Below are 27,536 nucleotides of genomic sequence, written 5' to 3'. Positions count from 1 at the left end.
AGTTAACTTACCCTATGTCCAAAATACCAAACCAAAAGTAAGGGTGCTCACCTGGAGCCCTGCCCTCAGTGAAGCTGCCTCACCTCCCTAGCTGTTTTTGAAGGGAGGTTGTTAAAGATTCAGCCAGTAGAACCCAGATCTGGCCTTGTCAAGACCACACAGGCAGGGCTCTAGTGCATGCTGGTCTCAGGCCTGTGCCTTGGGCCCTTGCTGGTTCCAGGCACCTCACAGCCACTAGCATGCCCCATTTTGTTGGTGTTTTTTCAATTTCATTACCTTCCATAGTCCCCAGATCTTGGGCTTAATTTAGAAGTAGATTTTCCACTATATGTGTATAACAAGTAACACAAAATATACCTATTTAGTTTTGGAATATGAAATGGGATATATTTTTCCTTATTTATGTCTTTACTAAAGGAGGCAAAGGTAGCTATGTGGATACTTTGAAGCTTATTGAAGCACCTTGAGCATCTGCAGATTTTCTGCCTTTAGGATATGGGATGGCCTGGAAACAGTCCCAAGCAGAACACTGAGAGATGACCAGGAAAGAAGCCAAGAAACAAACCCAAAACTCTGCCTAGCCTTCATTCCCTTCCCTTGAGTTGGGCAGGACTAGGAGCTGAACACAGTAGCTACTGTGTCAACCCTTCACTTAAGTCAGAAAATGCTAGGATGATGTTCAAGAAAAACATGGCTTTTATAATAAATTTAATGTTATTGAGAAGCAGAGAGACAGACCATCTGCTGGTTCACTCCCCAAAGGAAGACAATAGTGGGAGCTTGGCTGGAGCTAAAGTAGGAGCTGGGAACTCAATCCAGCTCTCTCAGGTAGGTGTCAGGGACCTAATCACTTGAGCCATCACCACTGCCTCTTGAGGTCTACATCATCAGGAAGCTGCAGTCAGAAGCTAGAGCTGGGACTCAAAGCCAGGTACTCCAGCAGGCTCAAATGTCTTAAACAGCACCTTAACCTGCCCATTTAGTTTTCTTTTTGTAAGCTAGGCCCAGTGAACCACCCTGAGGTCTATGCACTGGGGCTTTGACCTTGGCCAGGTAACTTCTGCCATACTATCTCTGTGAGAGCAGTACCAGGAGCTCTTTTAGATCAGCCTGCCTTTCTTGTCAGAAAGTGATGGAACTGCCTATTCTCCCATTTGGCATTAGAAACAAACATTAAAGCAGTATCTGATTTGAGCCAGTGTCCCTCTGGCCTCTGGCATTTCTACCCTCATATTTCTGAAGGGGCAGACATGCTTTGATCTAGGAATTAACTGCTTGGTGCCTTTACTGGAAGCCCTGCCCCCCACCCATAGTTGTCATCAGCAAATCTCTACTTAAGGCTGAGCCTTGGTGAACCCCCACTGTGTAAAGGAAAGACCTTTGTAGGCCCTGTTATATCTTCAGTCTCCAAAGGGAGGCAAGGCTATGGAGGATGGCAGGCAGGTAAGGAAAGTGCTGTCCTCAGTGAGATGGTCCTCTGCTTGTTAGAGGCGTTCAATAGCAAGCCTGGGCAGGTCCCGTGACTGCCGAGCTTTGAGTTCTGCATCAGTGAAATGTGGATGCTAATTCCTGTTGGGTGTGGAGCAAACTGCACAACAGGTATAGCACCTTGGTGCTGGTGGCTTGGACACCCAGCCCCCAGTGCAATCATCGCTGCCATTGGTGAAGAAGCATACATGTTAAGCAAGGGTATTTTTAATTTATAAAAATGTTAGTCACTGGAGAGAGTTAACTATTATAAAACTATTGCATATCCAGTGATTAGTTAGCCTTTAGTCCTGTTGTAGCCTGGCCTTCTGGGGCTATGAGCTTGCTGTGTTCAGCTGTTACAACAGTGACTGGGGGCAGGGGATGGCCGCCTGCAGCCTGCACCTGTTTCTGTTCAGCCTGCTCTGAGATGGTTTGTGTGTTTTTACAGGGTTGTAATGACCCCCTTCTGAAGGACGTGTGACCAAGAATGACGAGGCCCCTAGAGCCTGCCATATTTACATTTGGTCTTTTCCAGAAAGCTTGTCAATCCCTTGCTTAGGGACTTCTCTGCATCTCCGTGTCCACTTAAACATAACAAAATCTGTTCCCTCCAATCCAACTGCTTTCCTTTCCCCATTTCTAGCTAGTGTTACCTCTGTTCCCCAAATCCCAGAAAAACCTGGATTACTTAAAACAGCTGTTCCCACTTCCTTTATCAGTTAAGCCACACAATATTCCTCTTAGTGTTTCAAACCAATTCTAGCTCTGACTGTCCTGCTCTGCTTTGGGGCCATATGGTCTGGGGTAGCCACTTCTATGACGGCCCCAGGAAGCGGTGCCCGTGACCCGCCTGTGGGTTGTACCCTACACGTTGAGGGCTGGCCCATGATCGGTGCAGATGACAGCATGTGACTCCAGCGGCTTGGTCATAAGAGACACTGCAGCTTGGGCTGTGCTGACCCTGTGCGGTCTCTTTTTGAACAGCTGAACTTATGACCTACTAACACAATCATCTGACAGCCATGAAAAAGAGAAGTTAATAGAAAAACTGAGGTTCATGGTAGGGGAGCTACATTAAGATTAAGAAGGTACTGTGGGGGCTGGTGCTGTGGCATAGTGGGCTAAGCTTCCGTTGCAGCACCGGAGTCCCTTCCAGGCGCCAGTTCTAGTCCTGGCTGCTCCTCTTCTGATCCAGCTCTCTGCTGTGGCCTGGGAAAACAGCAGAAGATGCCCCATGTGCTTGGGCCTCTGCACCTGCTTGGGAGACCCAGAAGAAGCTCCTGGCTTCGAATCAGCTCAGTTCCAACAATTTCGGCCATCAGATGGACCAGCAGATGGAAGATCTCTCTGTCTCTCTCTCTCTCTCTGTAACTCTGTCTCTCAAGTAAATAAATAAATAATATTTAAAAAATAATAAGGTATTGTGACATTCCAGGTGAAAGACACTGAAGGTTTGGCTTTAGGCAACACCTATATGGTTAGAAAGGAAGTAGGTACTGTATTTCAAAAGAAACCAGTAAATATATATTTTTTAAAAAGGTCAAGACATAAGCAAAGGGCAAGAAATAAGTGGAGGAATAGAAGCCAAGGGAGAGATGGTTTAAGGAGGCTGCCTATTATAACTAAAAAGTATGGCATAAACAAGTAGGACATCAAAATGAGTGAAAGTGCCCTTAGAGAACTGACGTTCCAGAGAATTGGTGAGATATACTGACAAAATACAATTAAGGAGTGATACAAGTGATAAAAAAGTAGGCCTAAAAGAGAATGTATTTAGTTCTTAATTCTCCCTACAGGATGGCTGGGGACAACAGGAATCAGAAAAGGCTCTTTTAGGCAGACATTGTAGTGGAGAGGGTTAAGCCACTGCTTGGGATACCCACTTCCTACAGGAGGGCCCTGGTATGAGTCTTGGCTCCTCGACTTCTGATCCAGCTTCCTAACTAATGCCTGAGAGGCAGCTGATCATGGTTCAAGTATTTGGGTTCTTGGAACACACAGGGAGACCTAAATGGAGCTCTGGGATTCTGGATATTGCAGGCATTTGGGAAGTTAACCAGCAGATGGAAGATCATTCTGTCTTTCCCTTTCTGTCACTCCTTCAAATAAATAGAGTAAAATAAATCCTATAAAAACGCCTTATAAAAGAGGAGAGTATAAGACAAAAACATGTCTTTATAGGTAGATATTCTCCCTAATAAGACAAACAAGAACAACATTAGAAAAAATACGAAGGTATAATAAGGATTAATTTGGGAAACATTAAGTAGTTTTACATAATTAGGACCTTAAAAAAATTCAAAGTAAAAAATCTGTCACTGGAGTAGGCTGAAAGCAAATATGAGATAAGAATAGAAACAGAGCAGAGGAGACCTCAGAGTTAAGGCAGCTTTGACTTTCAGTTTATTATGTGATATTGTAAGCATTTTCCAGACTTAGAAAAAGGAAATGATGGCCATACAGAAGTGGAACATACAAGATAAAAGGCCTAATGGAAAGAGGGTATTCCAAGTCCATTCAACAAATCAGACATGGTCTGGTTAGTAGATTCTTAGGTGTCTGCTCCCTTGAATGGAAGAAGGAAAAAGTTTAGATAAGGTGTCATGTCTGTGGGTCAAATTGCCTTGCCACCTATTTTTGTAGGACCCAGAAGCTAAAAATGTATTTTACATTTTTAAACTACTGAAAAAAATGCAAAGAATGTTTAATAACATAGGACGGGCCGGCGCCATGGCTCAACAGGTTAATCCTCCTCCTAGCGGCGCCAGGACACCGGGTTCTAGTCCCGGTCGGGGCGCCGGATTCTGTCCCGGTTGCCCCTCTTCCAGGCTAGCTCTCTGCTATGGCCCGGGAGTACAGTGGAGGATGGCCCAAGTGCTTGGGCCCTGCACCCCATGGGAGACCAGGAGAAGCACCTGGCTCCTGGCTTCGGATCAGCGCGGTGCGCCGGCCGCAGTGCACTGGCCGTGGAGGCCATTGGAGGGTGAACCAACGGCAAAAAGGTAGACCTTTTTCTCTGTCTCTTTCTCTCACTGTCCACTCTGCCTGTCAAAAAAATAAAATAAAATAACACAGGACAATCATATGAAGTTAAAATTTCCATGGTCATAAATAAAATCTCATTGGAACATGACCATACTCACTTGTTCACATATTATCTATGAATGCTTTCACTACAATGCCAAAGTTACACCTTTGGGAAAGAAAACATACAGCTCCACAACCAAAAAATTTACTATTTGTCCCTTTACAGGAAAAGTTTGTTGAGCTCTGCATTTAGATGGGGACAGTGAGTGCTCTGAGAAGATATAACCTAGAGGGTGGCATAAGGAATATCAAAAAAAGTTTTAGAAGAATCCATAGAGAACAACACAAAATTTACGTTACATAGAATTTGAGGTAATGGAATGTTTTTTTTTTCCAACACTGAGTTTTGTAAGGTGTTAGTAAACAACTATTTGATTTGCATGATACTTGTTCTGATCATCAGCCTTCAGGAACAAATACATGTTAGGCTTTTCTTCTAATTCACACCATTAAGATGCTTGGCTAGTAATATATGCACAGCATCTAATAAAATCACTAGCATAGAGGATGTAATATTATAGTACAAAGCATTAAATTTAGACTAAGTGCATCCACTGAGATGTAATACATATAATAATACAAAGCCCCTTAATGACAGAGATTCTATTTTTACTGTAACTAAAAATTATTTATCTTATTGAAAAAATGCAAAGAACAATGTAGGCTAACTACACTTCTACTCTTTTTAAATCTAGGCATAGACATAATAAGTACTAGCCAAAAAAATTATGTACAAGATGGGTATTCTTAAAAGTAAGGGTAGTTAGCCGGCGCCGTGGCTTAACAGGCTAATCCTCCGCCTTGCGGCGCCAGCACACCGGGTTCTAGTCCCGGTCGGGGCACCGATCCTGTCCCAGTTGCCCCTCTTCCAGTCCAGCTCTCTGCTGTGGCCAGGGAGTGCAGTGGAGGATGGCCCAAGTCCTTGGGCCCTGCACCCCATGGGAGACCAGGAGAAGCACCTGGCTCCTGCCATCGAAACAGCGCGGTGCGCCGGCCACAGCGCGCCTACTGCGGCGGCCATTGGAGGGTGAACCAACAGCAAAAAGGAAGACCTTTCTCTCTATCTCCCTCTACTGTCCACTCTGCCTGTCAAAAATTTAAAAAAAAAAAAAAAAAAAGTAAGGGTAGTTATTTTATTTATTAATTTATTTTTTACTTTTTTCCTTTCTGTTGTCCTTGCTAATCAACAAGCCCCTATAACCTCCATACCTGTGCATCTACTCCATGATGATACACTGGCAAAATTAAGATATGTCCTAGTCACCATATTGGTCACAAGTATATTAAGATATAAAGTAGTCAAGGACACATTATCCATATTCAATTAATATGTAATAAAGCAATATAATATACATAAGAAAATAATTCAGAATAATTTAACAGAGTTCAGAAGATACATAAATATTTTTAGCTTACCTCCTTGGATTCCCTTTGCTGTTGCCGTTTTACCAGCATTATCAAGTCCGACCATCACAAGAGTCACTTTTCTTAAAATAATAGAAATTTAAAAGTCACTTTCTTGGTTGATTTAGCAGTAAGGAAAATAAAAGCAAATGCATTCTTACAAGCAACATTTAAAGAGCACCTACTATTTATAAGATAATCTGCTGGATACTAGAGGAAAAATAAACAAAATAAAGATCTGAAAGTAAAATTCACAAAAAATACCTTTAAAACATCATACTTCTATTTCCTAAGCACATAAAGTAAAATTGTACACATATAATCCAAAGGCTAGAGAAGAAATAAGCCGAAGAAGAAAGAAGGAAAAAGAGGAACACAGAGTCTAACTCTCTGAGTTATTCAGAGTGACTTGATTTATTTTTTAATTCTATGGATTATAATTGATCAGCTGATTTATGTAAGTATATAAGCAAATAATTTCTCTAGGCTCAACTGTTCTTAGTTATGCAGCAAATTATGAAACATAAAATATTAAATATAGTATAGCATGATCATTAACTTAAATGATAACATTTTGAAAGTGTTCCTATAATATGAAGCATAAAATGTTTCTGATGACATACCTAAGCTCCATGCAGCCAAAATTATATATAATCTAGTTCAATTTTACAACTAAAGAAACATAAGCCCAAATAAATTAAATACTTTGCCAGTCACAATAGAATTCAGTTACAGAGTAAGAATCAGAACCTAATTCACCAACTCCTAAGAATGTCTTAAACTTGGGAAATTAAAAAAAAAAAAAAAAAAACCTATTATACTGGTCCTATTAATTGTCTGATTCAGTTTACCACTATAGCTCATTTCTGTTCCAAGCTTAACCTTTGCACAAGGTAAAAGGTGAGACACTCCGTTACCACCATGGATTTGGGAATGAGGACTGCCTTGGGAACACAGAGCCACAGCTTAACACAGCTGCCATGTTAAGACCACAGGGTAGGGCCTCAGTCCTGTGGGACAGAGTCAGGGTTTCTGCCAAGGACAGTGATTCCTCATGAGCAATCATCTAAAGGAGTTAAAAGTGAAAGGACAGTAAAGGTGTTCTTTAATGTTCCTAGAGCTGGCTCTCTTGGACCTGGACTTGCTAAAAAAAATTCCAGATGTATTCAAAGAGTTCACATAACAAAGAGAAAAGACAGAGGTGAGGGCATGAGGCAGTCCAGTTGTGGACCTCAAGCTGACAAAGAACCAGCTCTCTTGCAAAAGTCAAATTGGTCATATATTAAACAAATAATCACTGACTGTTCGACGCCACACACCAGTGTTCTAGGTACTTGAGATCCATCTGATTATAAATCAACCATCACCACAACAAAATACAAACAAAAACACACAGATCCCCCCTTTCTGTGACTGAGGGACAGAAATACCACTCCTGAAATCTACAGTACTCAAAAAGCTGTAGTTTTACTTGGAAAAGATGGGGAGAACCCTTCCCTCATGAAACAACCCTAATGAAAACAATACACATTATAAAGAAGTAAAAATCCAAAATTCCTGTGTTATAAGCTTACATTTTAGTGACAATAGACAAACAATAAAATTGTAACAAATAAATCAAGAGTAAGTTATACAGTATGTTAGAAGACTAAGTAATGCGAATACAAGGAAGAATAGAGTAGAATAAATGGGAGGAGTGAGGTTGGGAAATGAGACCATTTTATTGAGGGTGATCAGGGAAGGTCTCATTCAGAAGGTAAAATCTGAGTCAGGCCTTAAGGGAGGGAGTTAGAAACACATGTATCTGAGGCAAGAGAGAATAACTGATGCAAATGCAGTTCATTAGCATTCATCCCATAATGGAGCATCAGTTCAAGTCTTGGCTGCTCTGCTTCCAATCCAGACTCCTGCTACTGAGCCTGGGAAGAAAGTGGAAGACGATTCAACCATCTGGGCCTCTACTACCCATATGGGAGACACAGATGGAGTTCTAGGCTCCTGGTCCTGGCTATTGTGCACAAAAATATTTGGGAGTGAACTAGTAGATGAAAGAACTCTCTTTCTCTTGCTCTGTCACTCTCCCTTTCAACTAAATAAATGTAAAAAAAAAAAAAAAAAGGGCCGGCGCCTTGGCTCACTAGGCTAATCCTCCGCCTTGCGGCGCCGGCACACCGGGTTCTAGTCCCGGTTGGGGCACCGATCCTGTCCTGGTTGACCCTCTTCCAGGCCAGCTCTCTGCTGTGGCCAGGGAGTGCAGTGGAGGATGGCCCAAGTTCTTGGGTCCTGCACCCCATGGGAGACCAGGAAAAGCACCTGGCTCCTGCCATCGGATCAGCGCGGTGCGCCCGCCGCAGCGCGCCTGCCGCGGCAGCCATTGGAGGGTGAACCAACGGCAAAAGGAAGACCTTTCTCTCTGTCTCTCTCTCTCTCACTGTCCACTCTGCCTGTCAAAAATAAAAAAAATTTAAAAAAATTTAAAAACTAAAAAGTTAATCTGTCAGGAGTATTGGTTCCATAGTTGGAGTCTGGTGCCAGGAAAGAGATCTCAACTGGACTTATGACTCATCTAAATGGCAATTAAAACAACGGGAATGAGATGAAACAGCCCAGGGAAATCATGAGAGAGAGAAGAGTCAAGAGGCAGTGGAGAATAGAACTCCAAGGACCACTGAAGAAAACAACAAGTTGTTATTAGGTAAAAAATAAGAACAAAGAAACAGCAGTACTGAGAACAGTATTCAGAAGGGTAAAATGAAGAATAATGGACAGGAATTTGATGCAGTGGTTAAGTTGCTACTTGCAATGGCCACATCCCATATCAAAGTATCTGGTTGAAGTTCCAGGTCCTCACCTTCCAATCCAGCTTCCTGATAATGCATACCCTGTGAGGCAGTAAATGAGTGCTCAAGTACTTAGGTCCCTACCACCCATGAAAGAGATCTTGATGGAGTTCTGGGCTCCTGGTTTCAGTCTTCCTCTCTCTCTCTTTTTCAAATAAAATTAAAATAAATAAATAAATGTCTTAAAAAAAAGCTTTTTTTAAAAAAAATGATCATAGACTAAAAAAATTTATAAAATTATCTTCGTGATAAACTACCTGAAATTATACATCTCAGATTTAAAATGGTCTCTGTTTTTCTCAACCCTGCAATAGCCAATGCTTCTGATCTATATAGCAAGTCTTGATAGTTCAAAGTTAATTATCATCACACTATCTCTGCAAGAAAAGCAGGTACAAGTACTAGGGGTTTCACTGTTAGTAGGAATTGAATGCACAGCAGATTCCACTGGGAAGTACAACTATAATGGTCTATAAAAGCAATAATAATTACTTGAACCATTCTGTTTATCCTAATATTTACTCATACTTTTACACACAGAGAAAATCAGCAAGGTAGACTGACTTGTTTTCATCAAGGTATCACTAAAAACACTAAAAAGCAATATTTAAAACTACAGGAAGAAGCAAGGTCTAAATTTTAACACCAATACCTATATAAATCCCTCCAAAAAACAAATGAATATATATGAAAAGGAACTTGGCAACATTTGTATGATTATTGTGTAAATGTGAAAAAAATTTAAAAATAAAAAATTCTAAAAGAAACTATTATTTTGGCATTTTAATTTAGACTATAGAGCCTAGCCCAATGTTATATCAAAATCATTATCTAAATTTACTGAGTACTAATAAGTAGTAAAAGAACCAAATTTGGGTCATATCCTAGCTCTGAAGCCTTGATGAAGTCAAATTCTTACTGTAGGTTTTTCATCTTTAAAATTTAGAGACATGGAATGAAAATGTCTCTAGGTTCTTTATTATCCTAAAATTATACAATTCTTACCATATATAAACAAACACTACAAGGATAAAAAGTAAAACACTGCAGTTCAGCATGTAGCACATTAGATAATCCTTGCTAATCTGTGTGTACAGCTTAATTAGGTAATTAAGAACTCAGCAATTTCTATAAATGGTCTAGATTTACAGTTATCAACAAGAAAGCTGGTATTAGGCAGCTAACTATTCCTCCAGTAAAAACTCCATAGCAGAGATGACATACCACCTTACAGTATGCTTTCCTAGACAACAACATGACTGAATAGGAAGCCCTGAATCACCTGCTCAGTTTGCCTTCAAGTCTCTTAGACTTGGCCATAGTGAATAATTTACTAATAAAATGGAAATAAAGTTTTTATGGACTGAATTGTGATGCTGAAAAACACAAACCAGCAAGAAATTATCCAGACAAGTGGTTGCCTCTGGGGAGAGATGGTAGGAGATGAACAGAGGGCAGAAAGCTACAAGGATTTGTTACCTATTTCTTTAAACGACTGAAATGTGATGATTAAAGGTTAATATTTGTAAAATCTAGGTAGGCAACACATGGGTACTTGTTACAGTTTTCAATAAAATAATGGTAAAAATATTTTTTCATTATTTTATACAAAGGTACATCAAATAACTCATGGAGAAATGAAATTAAAAGATGTCTACTTTGATGAAAAAATTTTCATCATCCATGGATAGTTTTTTCATGGCATGCATTTTTAATGAAAATTTGTTTACTTATTTATTCATATGAAAGAGTGACAGAGAAGGGGAGAGACAAAGAGAGATCTCTGTCAGCTATTTCATTCCCCCAAATGGCCACAATGGCCAGGGTTAGGCCAGGCCAAAGCTACAAGCCCAGAATTTCAACTGGGTCTCCTGTGTGGGTGGCAGGGGTCCAATTATCTGGGCCATCTTCTGCAGCTTTCGCAGGTGCATTAACAGGGAGCTGGATCAGAAGCAGAGCAAGATCCAAACAGACACTTTGATATGTGATGCTGGAATCAAAAGCAGCAGCTTGTACCTCTGTGCCACAAAGCCGGCCCTAATGTTTGACATTTTTTATGAACTTTTTGAAGATTTGTGCATTCATGAATTTCAAAAATTTCACTTTCAAAATTAAACTAATCTTATATTTTTATTTATTGTTTGAGAGAGAGGGAGCTCCCATGTAATTTACTCCTTGTGTGGGCTGGGGATGGGGTTTGAGCCAAGAGATGGGAAAGTAATCCCCAAGTCTCCCACATGGGTGACAGGAACCCAACTACTTGGGTCAGCACCACCGCCTCCTAAGATCTGCACTGGCAGGGAGCTGGAATAGGAGATGGAGCCAGGAATTAAACTCAGGCATTCAGGTACAAGATACAATTTGATTTCCACAAACTTAATTTTAAGTACACCCATATTATAACCCTCTTTGTCACTTTTTTAAAACTTTGAATTGGTCTTTTCTTCTTTCTTAGGTGGACCATTCCCGAAATTATGCTCATAGAAAGCTTAGGGTGCACACATTTCTTCTAAACGCAAAATCAGACCCCTTCCTAAATTCTCTTGCCTGACTTTAGCTAAAAATCTTGGAAATCGTCTTACGACTTTTTCCTATTGTAACACTATATTTTATATGTACTATTTTCATAACATGATGCTACATATAAACAACAAAAGCTCAAAGTATGCAGACGATAATAAAGAAGAGTGAGGACTTATTACACAGTCCATACAAATCAAGACACACCATGTGTTCTGTACCCAGGATGAAGGCTGCTTCCTAAACACAAAATAAACTGCAAAAAATATTTAAATGTTAAAAATTAAAATGGTAAAGTACTAGAGAAAAGTATAGGTGAATATAATCTTGTAATGCTGAAGAACTTTCTAAACATTACATGGAAAGGGAGATAGTATATGAATTAGCAAATTGAAATGTCTATACTTCAAAAACCACAAAAATTTTAAAATTATGTATAAGAAAAATATCTGCAACATTTTCCACAAGAAATGGCTATTACTATAAACACTTAAAATCTTTTTTAAAATTCAATGAGAAAATGTATCAGCCTCAATAGAAAAATCAGAAAGAAAGTCAATGGACAGTTTCCAAACAGAAACACAAACGTCCAAGGAAAAAACATTTTTGTTAGCCGTAACCAAGAAGAAACTGAAAGCAGACATCAGGTTATCCTATAACCTGGACAGTATTTCATTTTTTAAATAAAAAAAAAGCACTTTTATATATGCTAGTAGGAGTAAGCTATTTGGGGACTGAACCAGCAGATGAAAGACCTCCCTCTCTCTCTCCTTTCTGTCACTCAGCCTTTCAAATAAATAAGTTAATGAATATTAAAAAAAATTCATTTTTTAAAAAAGCAAGGCAGGTAGATACTGTGCCTCAACTGGTTAAGCTGCAGTTTGCAATGCTTGCTCCCCATATTGGAGTGGCAGTTTGAGTCCCAGATGCACCATTTCCTCTTCATCTTCCTGCTAATGTGACTGAGATGCAGCAAACAATGGATCAAGTCCTTGAGCCCCTGCCACCACTCACATGGCGTTTCAGGCTACTAGGTTTGGTCTGGCCCAGCCCTGACAATTGCAGGAATTTGAGGAATAAACCAACTAATGGAAGATCTTTCTCTCTCTCTTTCTTTCTCTCTCTGTCATTCTGCCCTCAGTTCAAATGGAAAGTCCAAAGGTGGAGGTTAGTTGGCAGTTTTTGATTGGTCAAGACTGTTTCATTTTACCATTTATATTGAGTTGGGTTATCATTTATACTGAGGCGCTGGACCACCTCAGTCTAATGGTCCTCCAATTAATCATACTAACAGTATCAATCACCTGAAATTTTCTACACCATTTGAATTAGAATTCCCTTTCCAAATATTATATTCTTCCAAATATTCCAAACATACAAGGATTATCACCAAAGCATTACCGGTAACAAGTGAAAATGTTTAAACACACTAAATATTTAATAACAGAGGAATGATTAAATACACTTTGTAAATAGATACAACACCCTACTCTGCTGCTATTAAAAAGATGCTGAAGAAAAATGTATAATGTAACAGAAAGATATTAAGATGCATTAAAGAAATAAAAAGAAGTAATAAAACAGTATAGTATTATGTCATCATTCTAAAATTTTATATGAATATGAGATCCTACATCAAAATAGGAATAGTGATCATCTCTTGGGGGGTGAGATTATGGGTAATTCAGCTGAACTGTGCTTTCCATGTTCACATCCATCACTTTTAAATGTTGTTTAAGTAACAACAGTTCCTGTCCTGAAGACATTCTAGGAGGCCCATCGCATGGTTGCCTAAACATTTCATTATAATTCATGGGTAAGTGCAGACAAAAACACTGTGCTAAGGAAACACAAAGAAAGAGTAAAGAATGCTGCTTGTTTCACATAAGGTTTCCAGAATGGGTGAATCTCCCAACAGAGATTTGAAGTCTGATTAGGGGCATTCCAAAGAGGAGAGGCTCATTCCAAGTAAGAATGGAGGGTCCAGAGAATTTAGTAACCCATATCTGGCATGACCAGAGGAGAAGAGAGTCCAAACACCCAGGCTGAGGACAAATCATGAATATACTGCAAGAAGTTTAGTATTACCATTAAGGCAATTAGAAAGTATTAAAAATGTAAAACCAGGGCACTGTGACATAGCAGGTACAGCCACCACCTGCAGTGCCTACATCCTATATGGACGCCAGCTTGTGTCCCAGCTGCTATACTTCCAATCCAGTTCCCCGCTAATGTGCCTGGGAAAGCAGAAGAAGATGGCTTAAGTGTTTAGGGCTCTGCTCCCAAGTAAGATACCAAGAAGAAGCTCCAAGCTCCTGGCTTCAGTCTGCCCAGTCCTGGTAGTTATGGCCATTTTGGGAGTAAGCCAGAGAATGGAAGATCGATCTCTCTTTCTCTCTCTCTCTCTCTCTCTCTCTCTCTCAGAGAATGGAAGATGGATCTCTCTCTCTCTCTCTCTGTAACTGTTTAAAATAAATAAAAATGTAAAATCAGTTGTATACCAAAAAGGGCACTGAGAGTAGTATGGAAGTCTGTGAGAGAAATGTGAGAGAAAATTAATAAAAACCCAATCTAAAACAGAAAAAAACAATGTAGGAGGATGGAAATAGAGGAAGACATTTAGAAGTTATAATGGTTTCTCCTTATGTAGCCTTGCTTTCCATGGTTTCAGTTACCAGTCCTCAAGTTCATTATGGAAATAAACGCAGAAATTTCTAGAAATATTCAGTTAATTATCTTTAAATTATGCACTGTTTTGAGGAGTGCAAGGAAATCTTGCCTAGGGTATGAGTCATCCTTCTGATCAGCACACGCATGCTGTATATGTTACCTGCGCGCTGGTCACCAGACTTCTCAGTTAATAGACTGTATTTCAATGCTTAAGTAACACTTATTTTATTTAAAAATGGCCCCCAAAACTCAAGAGTAGTGATGGTAGCAACTTTATTACAGTCTAGATTAGTATTTCTAATTGTTCTATTATCAGTTATCACTTTGTTACTTACTATGCCTCGTATATACATTAAACTTTATAATTGGCACTTATATATAGGAAAAAAATGCTGAGTTTGGTACTACCTGTAGTTTCAGGCATCCATTGGTAGTCTTAGAATGTATATCTTGCTAGTTAAAAATAAATCCTAATGAAGAATGGGATGGGAGAGGGAGTAGATGAGATGGTTGGCGGGTAGGAGAGTGGTTATGGGGGGAAAAACCGCTATAATCCAAAAGTTTTACTTTTGAAATTTATTAAATAAAAGTTTTCTAAAAAAAGAGAAGAAAAGATGTATATCTTGCTACTGTATTAAGCAGGTAGAAACAAAATGACCTGCTGCAAAAGACCTGCTGATGTAGGAAAACCCAAAGCACAAACAGGCATCTAGGATTACCCCAGCTTCTGATTTGGGTAAAATTGACTAATTTTAGTAAAACTGAACTAATTCACTACTAAGAAATACAAAAGAAACAACAGGGACATGTGGTATGGAAATGAGAGAAGATACAAGCTCAATTTTGGATGTGTTACGATTGAGGACTAAAGGGCAATTGGGGCTTGGGCAGGCCAAAGCCAGGAGCCTGAAGTTCATCTGAGTCTTCCTCATGGGTAGCAGGCACCCAACCATTTGGGCCATCTTCCACTGCTTTCCCAGGTGTGTTAGCAGGGAGCTGGATCAGAAGTGGAGCAGCCAGGACTTGAACCACTGCTTATATGGGATACCAGCATGACAGGTGGCAGCTTAACCCACTGTGCCATAATAACAGGCCCTACCATGTTTACATCCTAAAAAAGGAATACAAGAAAAGCTCTGAAGACAGAGAGATTTTGTATACTTGACAGTAAACCTGAATAATATATTTTCAGATAAAAGTTTAAGTTTATTCTTGAATCTCAAAAGTTCTCTCGTGGTCACTGGCTTTTATACTTTAGGATGAGCTGAATGCTTCACAACTGAAAGGAGGAAGCAACATACAGCACAGTTAAAAGAATTAATTTTGGAAAGGAAAATGAACCTTCCTTCACCAAGACAGGAAAGGAAAAAGGGAAGGGTAGCTATAATGATAAAAAAAAAAAAATATGAGGGGCCACTGTTGTTGCTTAGCAGGTTAGGCTGCTGCTTGTGATGTAGGTATCCTGTATCAGAGAACTGGTTCAAGTCTCGGCAGCTCCCTGATAATTGGCCAGTGAAGACAGCTTTTCAGCTGTCTTCCCAGCTGCGTGGGAGACCTGGATAGAGTTTCTGGCTCCTGTCTTCAGCCAAGTATAGCCCCCGCCATTGTGGCTGTTAGGGGAAGGAATAAGGGGATGAAAAATCTCTCTCACTCTTTCCATAATTTTGCCTTTCAAATATAATGAATAAATCTTAAAAAGAAAATAAAATATGAATTGAGCAGAGTAAAGCACTAATTCATACTTGCTTCCTAGGATCAGAAATAACATTTAATGAGTGACAGATATAAGCCAAGCATCATGTACTTAAATAATAAACTTTTGTCTTTCAAAATGCTCCCATAGAGAAATGATCAGCATTTGACAGAGGGAAAAATATCAAACTGCTAGGATTCACACTCAAATCAACTTGACTCAAACACTATATTGAAAAACCTAGCAAATGCCACTTTAACCAAATGATCAAGGTTAACATCACACATCAGCATCATTTCCCTTGTACTGTAAAGGACACATCGCCTCTTAGGTATTCTTCTCACGAATATGACACCTTGGTCAAATCAGAAGAAAGTTATCAGACAGACAAATTGAGGGGTATCTTGAAAACAAGCAAGACAAGGAAAGACTGAAGAACTGTCACAGATTGGGAGAGACTAAAGAGACATGGCAAATGTAAGACAGGATCCTAGATTAGATTCTGGAGAGAAAAAAGGACATTAGTTGAAAAAACTGGTAAGCTGAGAATAAAGTCTATGGTTTAGCTAACAGCATTATACCAAAAGTAATTTCATAATTTTTATCACTGTACTATTGTCTCAAAATGTTAAAAAAAAAAAAAAGCAACAGAATATTTTACTGTTTCAGAGCTGCGGCAAAGCAGATTAAGCTGCCACTTGTGATACTGGCATCCCATACCACAGTGATGGTTCAAGGCCAAGCTGCTCTACTTTTGGTACAGCTTCCTGCTAATGCACCTGGAAAGGCAGAAGATGATGGTTCAGTTACTTGGGTCCTTGCCATCATGTAGAGTTCCTAGCTTCTGTCTTCAGCCTGGCCCAGCCATGGCTGTTTGTGGCCATTTGGAGAATGAATCAGTGGATGGCAGCTATCTCCCTCTCCCACTCTTTCCCTCTGTTCCTCTGCCTTTCAAAGAAAAAAAAAAAAAAAGAAGAAGAAGAAAAAGAAAAAGCCCACTACACTGCACTGCTCCTATTGGGGTAAGCTACTTGTCTGGCAGTCTAGCATTACAGTCTATTCAAGTTTAATTTACATAGCTTAAAAGCCTATGTTCAGGTTCTGACTTGTAGTTAACAATAGCAGGTATGGTTTGAGCACTGGCTAGGTTCCTGAAATGCCTATCATCCTGTCCTGACTACAAACCTAGATGGTGCTTTATGTTTGATTTCTAACTCTGGCCTTACCTTTATCACATGAATTGAAACCCTGAACCCAATCTATAGAATAACGTGCTCATTGAAAGAGTATCTAAGTGAAGAAAGGTAGGTAAACAGAAAGACTACAGAACAGAGAAGTCAGAATGGAAACTCATAACACAGTACATTAATAACCATCATACATTTGCAAACATGTCTTCATAAAACATGAGGGGGAATCCCAATAAACAATAGCACAACTAAAAGTTAAAAAATGGTATGTTAAACATAAAATTAATACTCAGAGATGGCCAGCACTGCGGCTCACTTGGCTAATCCTCCACCTGCGGCAGTGGCACCCCTGGTTCTAGTCCCGGTTGGGGCACCGGATTCTGTCCCGGTTGCCCTTCTTCCAGTCCAGCTCTCTGCTGTGGCCCAGGAAGGCAGTGGAGGATGGCCCAAGTGCTTGGGCCCTGCACCCGCATGGGAGACCGGGAGGAAGCACCTGGCTCCTGGCTTCAGATTAGCGCAGCGTGCCAGACGTAGCAGCCATTTGGGGGGTGAGCCAACAGAAAGGAAGTTCTTTTCTCTCTGTCTCTTTCTCTCTCACTGTCTAAATCTGCCTGTCAAAAAAAAAAAATACTGAGAGACAACTTTTTGAAAGATTACAGACCATCATAAATGCATAAAATCAGCCTGCTTGCCTCTAATTTATTCCAGTAAAACAAATGAAACTACTTGCTAATATTATTTATTTAAGGATGTTTATTATTAAAGGATAATTAAATTACTCATGTGAATTACATATTTCTAGCATGCCAACTTGGATTATTCACTTTTTAAATGCTGAATAGCCACTTGTAGCTATGTGCTAGCCTACTAAACAGCATAGATTTAGACAATGCTTACTAAAGAAGGAAATATAGTCTGAGTTACAAAGTTGAATTTCGATTCTGCTTTACAAACAAAATTCAATTGTCTGTTCGACTTGGAAATCAATACATTCACCTTCCTCCAAACTCTACCTTTTCTTTAAACAAATCATTCCAGAGACATACTACATGGCTAAGAGAAGTGAAGACTAATGGCGATGAGATAAATTGAAAATTCCTTCTTTGAATTACAACTTTGGATATCTTTAGTTGAAAGGCTATATGTAAAAATACCTTCATAAAAATCAAATACATTTTTTAAAGCAGACACAGAGAGAAACATAAGGAGCCACCTATTATGAATAACCTTCAAGTCTTAGTAAGAGACTCTGAAACCAGACCAGAATATGATTAGAATAAATCAGTCTACACACCCAGAAATGTATCTTTGACTCATAAGAGTCAATCATATCGGGGTTGGCGCAGTGATGCAGTGGGTTAAAGTCCCAGCCTGCAGCACCAGCATCCCATATGATCACTGGTTCAAGTCCCGGCTGCTCCACTTCCAATCCAGCTCACTGCTAATGTGCTTGAGAAAACAGCAAAGGATAACACAAGTGCTTGGGCCCCTGCACCCATGTGGGAGACCCAGAAGAAACTCCTGGCTCCGGACTCCTGGCTTCAGATCAGCTCAGCTCCAGCCATTGCAGCCATCTGGGAAGTGAACCAGTGGATGAAAGTCATCCCTCTCTGTCTCTTCCTCTCTCTGTAACTCAAATAAATAAGATAAATCTCTAAAAAATCAATCATATCACTTATGTTTAAACCATACAAATCCAGTTAAGAGTTAATGATGGTGAAAAAGTTTTCAAGAGATTTGTTTTAAAGCAAACTTTTTTCTGAAATGTATTTTGTGTAAGGGTTGTTTTCCGGAACCATTTCTTTAAAACACAGTTCATCCTTATCATCCTTATGGTACTTCAAATACTATATTTGAAATGTTAAGATTTTGAAACTTTGCTGTATTTTATCCTTGGCTAATTTCAGAAAACTATAAAAAAGTTAACATTATTTGTTAGGAGAAACGAACTCATTTCCTTATAGGTTGGATCCCTGTTTTAAAACCATCATTTTCACTCTTCCCAACACAGTTCTTGGCACATGGCATATTCTTAAATACTTGTTAAAGGGACCACAAAGAAACAGGAACTGAATATCAATACAGCTAGCACTCCAAAATGAAATGTTAAAAAGTGGACCCTTTCAATGTGAAGGCTTTAAAGTCCATATGAAAACTGAAGCTGCAATAAAGAAAATGCTATCCATCACTTACTGAATACAACACTTCAAAGACACAGATATTATCACCCTCCTTTAATGTATGAGGAAGGTGGAGCAAAAATTGAGTCATGTAATTGTTAAGTAGTGGAGCCAGATTTCAAACCTGGGTCCTCAAACAAAATAGTGTGTGTGTGAGAGAGAGAGACAGAGACAGAGACAGAGAGACAGACAGAGACAGAGAATGCGATGTGTGGATCTCGAGAAAATACATCCCATGAGTGTCTGTCTCCTTTCAAAAAATTTCCATTACCAAAGCTTCAGAGAAAAATACACCACAAATCGTTTTCCAAGTCCATACACATACACACACTCCACAACTTTTAAAGAAATTCAATCCTATGTAAAACCTAACAACGATAAGCACTGTGGATGAGAACTTAAAGGCTGTGTCTTCCACTCTTCCTCCCGGGACCAAACTGGGAACCCAAGCATCTTCCGCGGCTAGGAGAGGAGTCCCCCGGCGCAGAGGCGGGGCCCCAGCCAGCCCCTGGGGCGCAACTGTCCTCATCCCCTGGACTGCGCCGGGACAGCCGGCTCCAGCCTACCTGACGGGCTCCCGCCACCGCTTGTACCAGCCGCAGCAATTAGCCATCAGACTGAACATCCCAGGTCGCTCCTCCCGTCACCTCCCATCCGAGCCCTGAGCGGGGATGGGCTGCAGGCCACCCCGGGCCGTGTCCCGGGGGCCTCCGCCTCTCCAAGGCGCCCCTCAGGCGAGCAGGCCCGAAGAAGCCGAGGGTGAAGTGACGGCGGCCGTTAGGATCACAAAGCCCCGCGAACTGCTTTGGCCCGCGAGCGGGCGGCAACTGTCCTCCTAGCCGAGCTACCGCGGGGAGAAGGGCGGAGATACACCCTAGCAGGGCTAGCGGGACCTGGCTGGAGAAAAGCCCCGCGTCGACGTGCTGACGTTCCGCCGAGGCGCGGAAGGCCCTCCCCCAAGCTCCGCCCACATAGGAATTCTCCAATCATTGATTGAGGTCCCGCAGCGGGGGCCTCTGAGTGGCTGAATGGGCCCGGTTCCCCGCCCCCGACCGAGAGAAGAGACAGGGACAGGGGAGTGGTCCAGGAAAAAAAGGCGGAGCTAGGGGGAAAATGGTTCTCGTAACTAGGCAACCGAAGCGTCCAGATATAAACTGAGAGGTCCTGGTCAGATCTTAGGCAAGGCTTTGTACCTGTCCAAAATGTGTTGCGAACCGAGGATGCTCCTCTGATTTTGTCTCAAATATCCCCAACCGAGATCCAGAGATGGCTCTTACTGTGCATGGGATTTTGTTCTGCTTTGTTTTATGCAGTAGGCGTGGGGACCTATTGGGGTTCTGGCAGACTCCGCCTGCACAACTACAGAAACAATGCAGAGACAATTATAAGTTACGGGCAAAGGAAAAACTCATTTGCTAAAATATCTTAATAATTCAAATGACAGTGACATTTTAACCTGCAGTTACTGTCACATAAAACGTGAAATGAAATTGTTTGCTATTTGTTGTAGTAGGATTATGGTGACAAAAGAAATATGTATTACTTATAGAAAATGTGAAAAACATTGAAAGGACCAAGGTGAGAAAAATATCTTAGATTCACCAACCAAAAATAACTAGGGTGAGCATTTTGATAGGTGTTCATTCCAGGATTTTTAGATACATAGGTTGCTGGCTACTGATTTCTGCAAGATGGAGATGGTGATATAATCGTTTGTTGTGTAATGTTTTACTTTTGAAAAGAGGTACTTAGTATCTGGATTTGTATTTATAATCTTTGGAGAGAAATATAACAAGTACATCCCTATAGAAAAGCACTCATTAAATGTAGGAACCTACGTGTTCATATTCAGTTTCTACTCTTAATTATATATTTTCCCAGTGGGAATTCTTGTGTAACCAAGGGAAAATAATGGTTTGGAACTAAGATTGATGTAGGTTTTAAATTATTCTCTGTCCTTTACAAACTCATGCAACCCTAATTCAAACTCATATATAAACTTACTTACATATATACAACTTACTGTCTCTGAATCTCTGTAACCCATCTGTAACATGAGAGCCCAAATACTTTTGCAGGGATGCTAATCCTGCACTTTAAAATAAAATATAGGGTTTCTAAATGATGAAATAAGAGAAATAAAGCTCAAGTGCTATCTCTAATAAATAATAACAGATTTTGTAGTTTAGTGTAACCTATCCTGTAAACATTTAATACACATATTCTCCTACCTACAGTCTCCTTGGTAAGGGAATAGGAGGGCTAGGCAAGATGAAACCACAATTCTCCCTTAATTACAAGCCATTTTACTACTGTCCCTACTCATTGCTTTCACAACAAACTTTCCTAAACTAGTGGCTTTCAAACCATAAAAAGCTCTATTGTTGATTATCATTATTTTATCTATTTACTATGATTAGGCTTCTGTCCCATCAACCTACTCTAAACATATTTTGTGATATAACATCTCTTCCTCTTTACCAATCAGTTCTCTTTAATTTTGCATCATTTAATACCTTTAATACAGTTAATTCTTCTAAAACTCTGGCCCTGCCTTGGCCTTCCACAATTATGCACTATCCTGGTTCCCTTATCTCCTTGGCCAGACTTCCTCTGGCTTCCTAAACATAGTTTCTAAGATCTTCCTTTATCCACTGCTTTTTAAGAACATGTAGCTTTGGAGAATTTAATTATTACATCTGAGCCTTGAAAGTCATACTATGTGACATTTCCTTGAGCATTTCTGGAACTATATCCATTTTTCTAAAAATGTGAGTATGCTCAACACCAACTGTACATTTTTAGAGTCAACATATAGTCAGTCACTTAGCTAACTATGGTGGTTCCGTTATTCAGTATCATAAATGGTGTGGTAGACATAAATGCTGTTAGCCATTTCTAGTTCTTATAGATGGATGAGACAGTTATTCTCACCCTCCTGAAATCAAGAGTACCATGTGACATGATTTGTCCAATGAAATGTAAATGCTATGTCACTTCTTGGTGAAATCATTTAAAAGCTACCTAGCAATTCTCCTCTTCCCTTTCAGTGGTAATTGTGGAAGCCTATGTTGACTTTGAACTACTAAATCAAACAGCATAGAATACTGAGCCAAAATATGGAAGGCAGTTTCTTGGAAATTTATTCACACATGCAGTAGTAGACATTTTATGAGCAAGCAATAAATACTAAAGCACTGCAAATTTGTGGTTATGTTACCACAGTATAATCTAGTTTATTCTGAATGATGAAACAGTTTTGCTGCTATCACTCCTTCATTTCATGATCAATATTGATATTTTGGACACAGGTTCCAGTTCTCGCTGCTCTACTTCCCGCCCAGCTCCATGCTAATGCTCCTAGGAAAAACAGTCCAAGGGTTTGAGCCCCTGCCACTCACCTAGGAGACCTGAAAGAAACTCCTGGGGTCCTGGCTTCGGCCTGGCGCAGCACTGGACATTACGGCCATCTGGGGAGTGAAACAACACGTGGAAGTTCTCCCTCTCTCTCTCTGTCTCTGAAACTATGACTTTCAAAATCAACCGATCTTTAGGGAAAAAGTCACTTTAAAAAAACTAAAAATTTTATCTAAAGATATATTATTAAATTTATTTGGGGTGGTTTTCCAAATTCAATATTACAGTGTGGGATGCAAATTTCAGCATTGACAACTATTGCTGGCATTGTAATGCATATTTGTGGTACTAGATATTCATTTTCAATTGAAGAGTTAAGAAGAGCAAGATTTTTCTTTCACCTTCACTGCCTTCTTGTATTCATACTACTTCTATTTTTTATCTCTGTATTTGAGATAATTTTATGAATATTATTGAATTCTGATTTTGGACGTATTTTCCTCCTTCAGAAAATTTGAGATCTCAAAGTTGCTATTCTCCTCTTAATGCCTCCTCATAAGTTGTGCAGATTCCCAAATGGGGCTTTTATCTTAAAGATTGGCCTAGGGGGCCAGCGCCTAAGCAGCCACCGCCACCTGCAGCACCAGCCTGGCTTCTCCACTTCCAATCCAGATCTCTGCTAATACTTCTGGAAAGCAGCAGGAGATGGCCTAAGTGCTTTGGCCCCACATTGGAGACCAGCTGAGGCTCCTGGCTCCTGGTCTTGGCTTTTGCAGCCATTTGGGGGGTGAACCAGCCATAGGAAGATCTCTCTCTCTCTCTCTCTTTCTCTCTCTCTCTCCCTTTCTGCCTCTGCCTCTCCTCTGTAACTCTTTCAAATAAATAAAGAAAATATTTTTTTAAAAAAGTCATGGTCTGGGGATGACACTGTGGCATAGTGGGTAAAGTCGCCACCTGCAGTGCTGCCATCCCATATGGCACCGGTTGGAGTTCCCACTGCTCCTCTTCCGATCCAGCTCTCTGCTATGGCCTGGGAAAGCAGTAGAAAATGGCTCAACTCCCTGGGCCCCCACAACTTTATGGGAGACCCGGAAGAAGCTCCTGGCTCCTGGCTTTGGATCAGCTGAGCTCTGGCCGTTGTGGTCATTTGAGGAGTGAACCATTCAAATGGAAGACCTCTCTCTCTCTCTCTGGCTCTACATCTCTCTGTAACTGTCTTTCAAATAAATAAATCTTTAAAAAAAAAGTCATGGTCTAAATGCATTTCAATATTTTATAATTAAATATAGTACTTAATGATTATTTAGCTTACTATAACCCAAACAATTCTGTAGAGATTAGCATTGGATTTATATTTAAATCATGTGGGGATGAGAATGAAGTGGTGAATAGATAGACCTGGACCTGGTGTTGTCAGACAAGCCAAAAAGGAAGGGAATTTAAAAGACAGTGGATTTATAGATATATTTAATAATTCGTTTTTGAATGAGTTGAGGAGGTTCAGAGGGGGTGCCACTCCAAAATGTGCTGCTTTGGCCTGTGTATTATTTTGAGTTAAATACAATCCAGAACCAGCAGAAGAAAACACTCCTTATTTTTCCCCAACTTCCTAAAATATAGCACAAGTTTTTTCTCTTTTGTAGAGGAAATTTACATTTATTAAGGAAATTTCCCTTAGTAAAAATATAAGTATCTATATGCAGCAGGAGGAGAGCTAACTTTTATTATCTACATAATAATATTTTATTGACCGTCCCTACATTTCCTCCCCTTGCCTTCTCTTAAATTGCAGCCTCTGTTTCCAGAAGCCTCAAACCCCTATCTCTTTGGATAGCTCAGGATGATATGCAACAGGATCATTTGGCCACCTTCTTGAATCTCATATTTTTGTGACTCCCATTTGTATATGTGTAACTGAATATTGTTTTCTCCTGGTAATTTTTCTTCTATCAATTTAATTCTTTCAACAGCCAGACCTAGAAAGGCAGAGAAAGAAAACTGAACTTCTACTAAGTGAATGAGAATTCCGCAGCTCATGCTCTTCATCAGAAAGGTGATTCTAGTGTCAATTGATTTCCATCCAGCTGAGTCACAGAACCAAAAAAAAAAAAAAAAAAACAAAAAAACAAAAAAAAAAACTAGAGACCCTTGAAATATGAGTGCCCTATCAAATTTCACTCAGACACAAAGGAAATCAACTGATACTTCATTTGGCCAGATAAATACTAAAATATTCGTTGAGTAGTACTATTTGACTCATTCTAATGGCTTTATATGTTGTCTCTTTTTTTAAAAAAAAGGATTTATTTATTTATTTGAAAGTCAGAGTTACAGAGAGAGAGAAAGAGAGAGTTTTGTGCCTCTGCTCTCCCAGGAGCATTAACAACGAGCTGGATTGGAAGTGGAGCCAGTGGAACTTGAACTGGCACCCACAGGGGATGCTGGCATTGCAGGCACTGTACCACAATGCTAGCCTGTATATGTTATCTCTGAAAATCCTTACATTAACACTATGAAAACTTACTCTTGGGGCCAGCATTTTGCCATACCAGGTAAAGCTGCTGCCTACAACGCCAGCATCCCATATTGGCACTGTTTTGAGTCCTAGTGTTTCCACTTCTGATCCATATCCCCGCTAATGCACCTAGGAAAGCCACAGAGGATGGCTCAAATCCTGGAAGAAGCTCCTGCCTCCTGGCTTCTGGCTTCGGCCTGGCCCAGCCTTGGCCACTATGGCCATTTGGGGAGTGGAACGGTGGTTGGAAGATCTCTCTCTCTAACTACTTTTCAAACAAACAAAATGAATCTTTTTTTTTTTTTTTTTTGACATGCAGAGTGGACAGTGAGAGAGAGAGAGACAGAGAGAAAGGTCTTCCTTTTTGCCGTTGGTTCACCCTCCAATGGCCGCCGCGGTTGGCACACTGCGGCCGGCACACCGCGCTGATCCAATGGCAGGAGCCAGGTGCTTCTCCTGGTCTCCCATGGGGTGCAGGGCCCAAGGACTTGGGCCATCCTCCATTGCACTCCCTGGCCACAGCAGAGAGCTGGCCTGGAAGAGGGGCAACCGGGACAGGATCGGCGCCCCGACCGGGACCAGAACCTGGTGTGCCGGCGCCGCAAGGCGGAGGATTAGCCTAGTGAGCCGCGGCACCGGCCACAAAATGAATCTTTTAAAAAACCCTTACTATTGGCCGGTGCCGCGGCTCACTAGGCTAATCCTCTGCTTGCCGCGCCAGCACCCCGGGGTTCTAGTCCCGGTTGGGGCGCCGGATTATGTTCTGGTTGCCCCTCTTCCAGTCCAGCTCTCTGCTGTGGCCCGGGAGGGCAGTGGAGAATGGCCCAAGTGCTTGGGCCCCTGCAAAGTCAGGGAGACCTGACTTTGGATCGGTGCAGCACGCCGGCTGTAGAGGCCATTTGAGGGGTGAACCAACGGAAGGAAGACCTTTCTCTCTGTCGCTCTCTCACACTAACTCTTCCGGTCAAAACAAAAAACAAAAAACAAACCCTTACTATTATTTTATTTATACAATAGAGGTTTAGAAAGGTCATGAAATTTAATTTTTTAATTATTTATTTGAAAGGTGGTGGTGGGGATACAACTTTTAGTTATTTCTATGGGAGGCAAAGAGACAAAGAGATCACCCATCTGCTCCAAATGGCCCCATCAGCAATGGCCAGGTGGAAGCCAGGAGCTCAATCCAGGTCTGTGGCTGGCAAGGACTCAACTAGTTGAGCTATCACCAGTTGCCTCTCAGCGTACACATTAGCAGGAAGAAGGGATAGAGAAGGGAGCCAGCCCCTGAACCCAAGCACACCAAGTACACGGATGTGGGATGCTGGCTTTTTTTTTTTTTTTTTTTTTTTTTTTTGGATTTACTTATTTGCTTGCAAAGCAGTTGGAGAGAGGAAGGGTGAGAGATAATTTTCATCTGTTTGTTCACGCCCTAAATGGCTGCATTGGGAGCTAGGAACCAGGAACTCCATCTGAGTCTTCCACACGGATGGCAGGGGCCCCAGCACGTAGGCAGTCTTCTGCTGCTTCCCTAGGATTCCCATCGGAGCTCAGGGGAGATCATGGGATGCTGGCATGGCAGGTGGCAGCTTAACCCTCAGAGCCACAGTGCTGGCCCAGGGTGATGCTGACATCTTTATCAGTACACCAAATGTCTGCCCCAAACGATTAAGTTATACAACTAATTAATGGCAGAATATGCACTGCATTTGAATTCAGGCAGTTTAGTTACAAAGGCAGCTTTGAACACGTTTAAAATATGTTCCATCAGTACAGAAACTAGCGGTAATGTGCAAAACCCAAAATGAGTTGTTTGAAGGTGACAGAACTTCAGACGTCACCGAAATACTTTTTTGCAATAGTTTTTTTAAGCCATAAATGCAAGACCAAAACAAAGATGTGAACGATCACAAACATCCTATGCTCTTCCATTCTCCTTCTCCCTGCAGCCTTCCTCAAGGTCCTCACTGGCTTCCAAGTTTTGGGTCACATCCTCATCCTCAGCACTTCTTCTAAGCCCGGAGCTCCTGTCCTCTGAGCTCTCAAAGCTCGCTCTCGGCCCTGCAGCCTGGGTGGCCGGAGATTTGGACTGCGTGTCCTTCCTCCGTGGAAGCAACCGCAGGGACCTGGGGGCGGGAGAGGACGCAGGTCTCGGCTGTGTTTACCGGGCTCGCGACGCTGTCCCTCAGCCCTTCCCCCCTCGCCGCGAAAGCTTCCTGGAAATGTCCTTGTTATCACTTCCCCCTCTAGGGCTGGGGGCTGGGAGCGGGCGGTCCCCCGCCCCCAGGGGTGCCTCCCCGGCGCCGGCGCGCCGCAGTCCACCCAGAGCAGTGCCAGGGCTCGCAGCTGCGCGCTCCCGCTCCCCGCCCGCGCCTCTGCCGCTTTGCAATGAGGGTTCTCGGGGGGCGCTGCGGGGCGCTGCTGGCGTGTCTCGCCCTAGTGCTTCCCGTCTCAGAGGCAAACTGTGAGTAACCCATAGCGTCTTGTCTTCACCCTCGGCCAGCGCTGCCAACCGCGCTACGTGCGCTGCTTGGCAGGATTTTCTCCTCTCGGGCGGCAGCTTCCTCGGAAGTTTCCCGTATGTCCCCACAGCCACGCCGCGGACGGAGGCAG

At 41.3% G+C, this 27,536-nt stretch overlaps 2 protein-coding genes across 4 annotated transcripts in view; one reads left to right on the top strand and one right to left on the bottom strand.

Moving 5' to 3' along the window:
* The window catches only part of ARL13B (ADP ribosylation factor like GTPase 13B), a 94,553-nt gene that overhangs the window by 66,805 nt on the left and 212 nt on the right, over positions 1-27,536 (bottom strand). Inside the window, exons 2-4 of one of the 3 annotated variants that reach the window (XM_062206700.1) lie at positions 22,456-22,524; positions 20,248-20,413; positions 5,974-6,044 (exon numbers count right to left, since the gene is read on the bottom strand). In XM_062206700.1, the coding sequence (XP_062062684.1) occupies positions 5,974-6,028 (55 nt within the window). In that variant the 5' untranslated portion in view covers positions 6,029-6,044; positions 20,248-20,413; positions 22,456-22,524. Of the gene's footprint in view, positions 1-5,973; positions 6,045-19,620; positions 19,959-20,247; positions 20,414-22,455; positions 22,525-27,536 lie in introns of those variants that run through there. The other 2 variants (XM_062206698.1, XM_062206697.1) reach the window with 2 other exon arrangements.
* The window catches only part of PROS1 (protein S), a 105,573-nt gene continuing 105,263 nt past the window's right edge, over positions 27,227-27,536 (top strand). Inside the window, exon 1 of the mRNA XM_062206696.1 lies at positions 27,227-27,387. Coding sequence (XP_062062680.1) covers positions 27,312-27,387 — 76 coding nt within the window. The 5' untranslated portion in view covers positions 27,227-27,311. The remainder of the gene's footprint in view (positions 27,388-27,536) is intronic.

Source organism: Lepus europaeus, chromosome 2 (genome assembly GCF_033115175.1).
Source record: "Lepus europaeus isolate LE1 chromosome 2, mLepTim1.pri, whole genome shotgun sequence".
NCBI classification, from domain to species: Eukaryota; Metazoa; Chordata; class Mammalia; order Lagomorpha; family Leporidae; genus Lepus; species Lepus europaeus.
The sequence above is the reverse complement of the archived record's forward strand: the minus strand, read 5'-3'. Positions and strand labels throughout refer to the sequence as shown.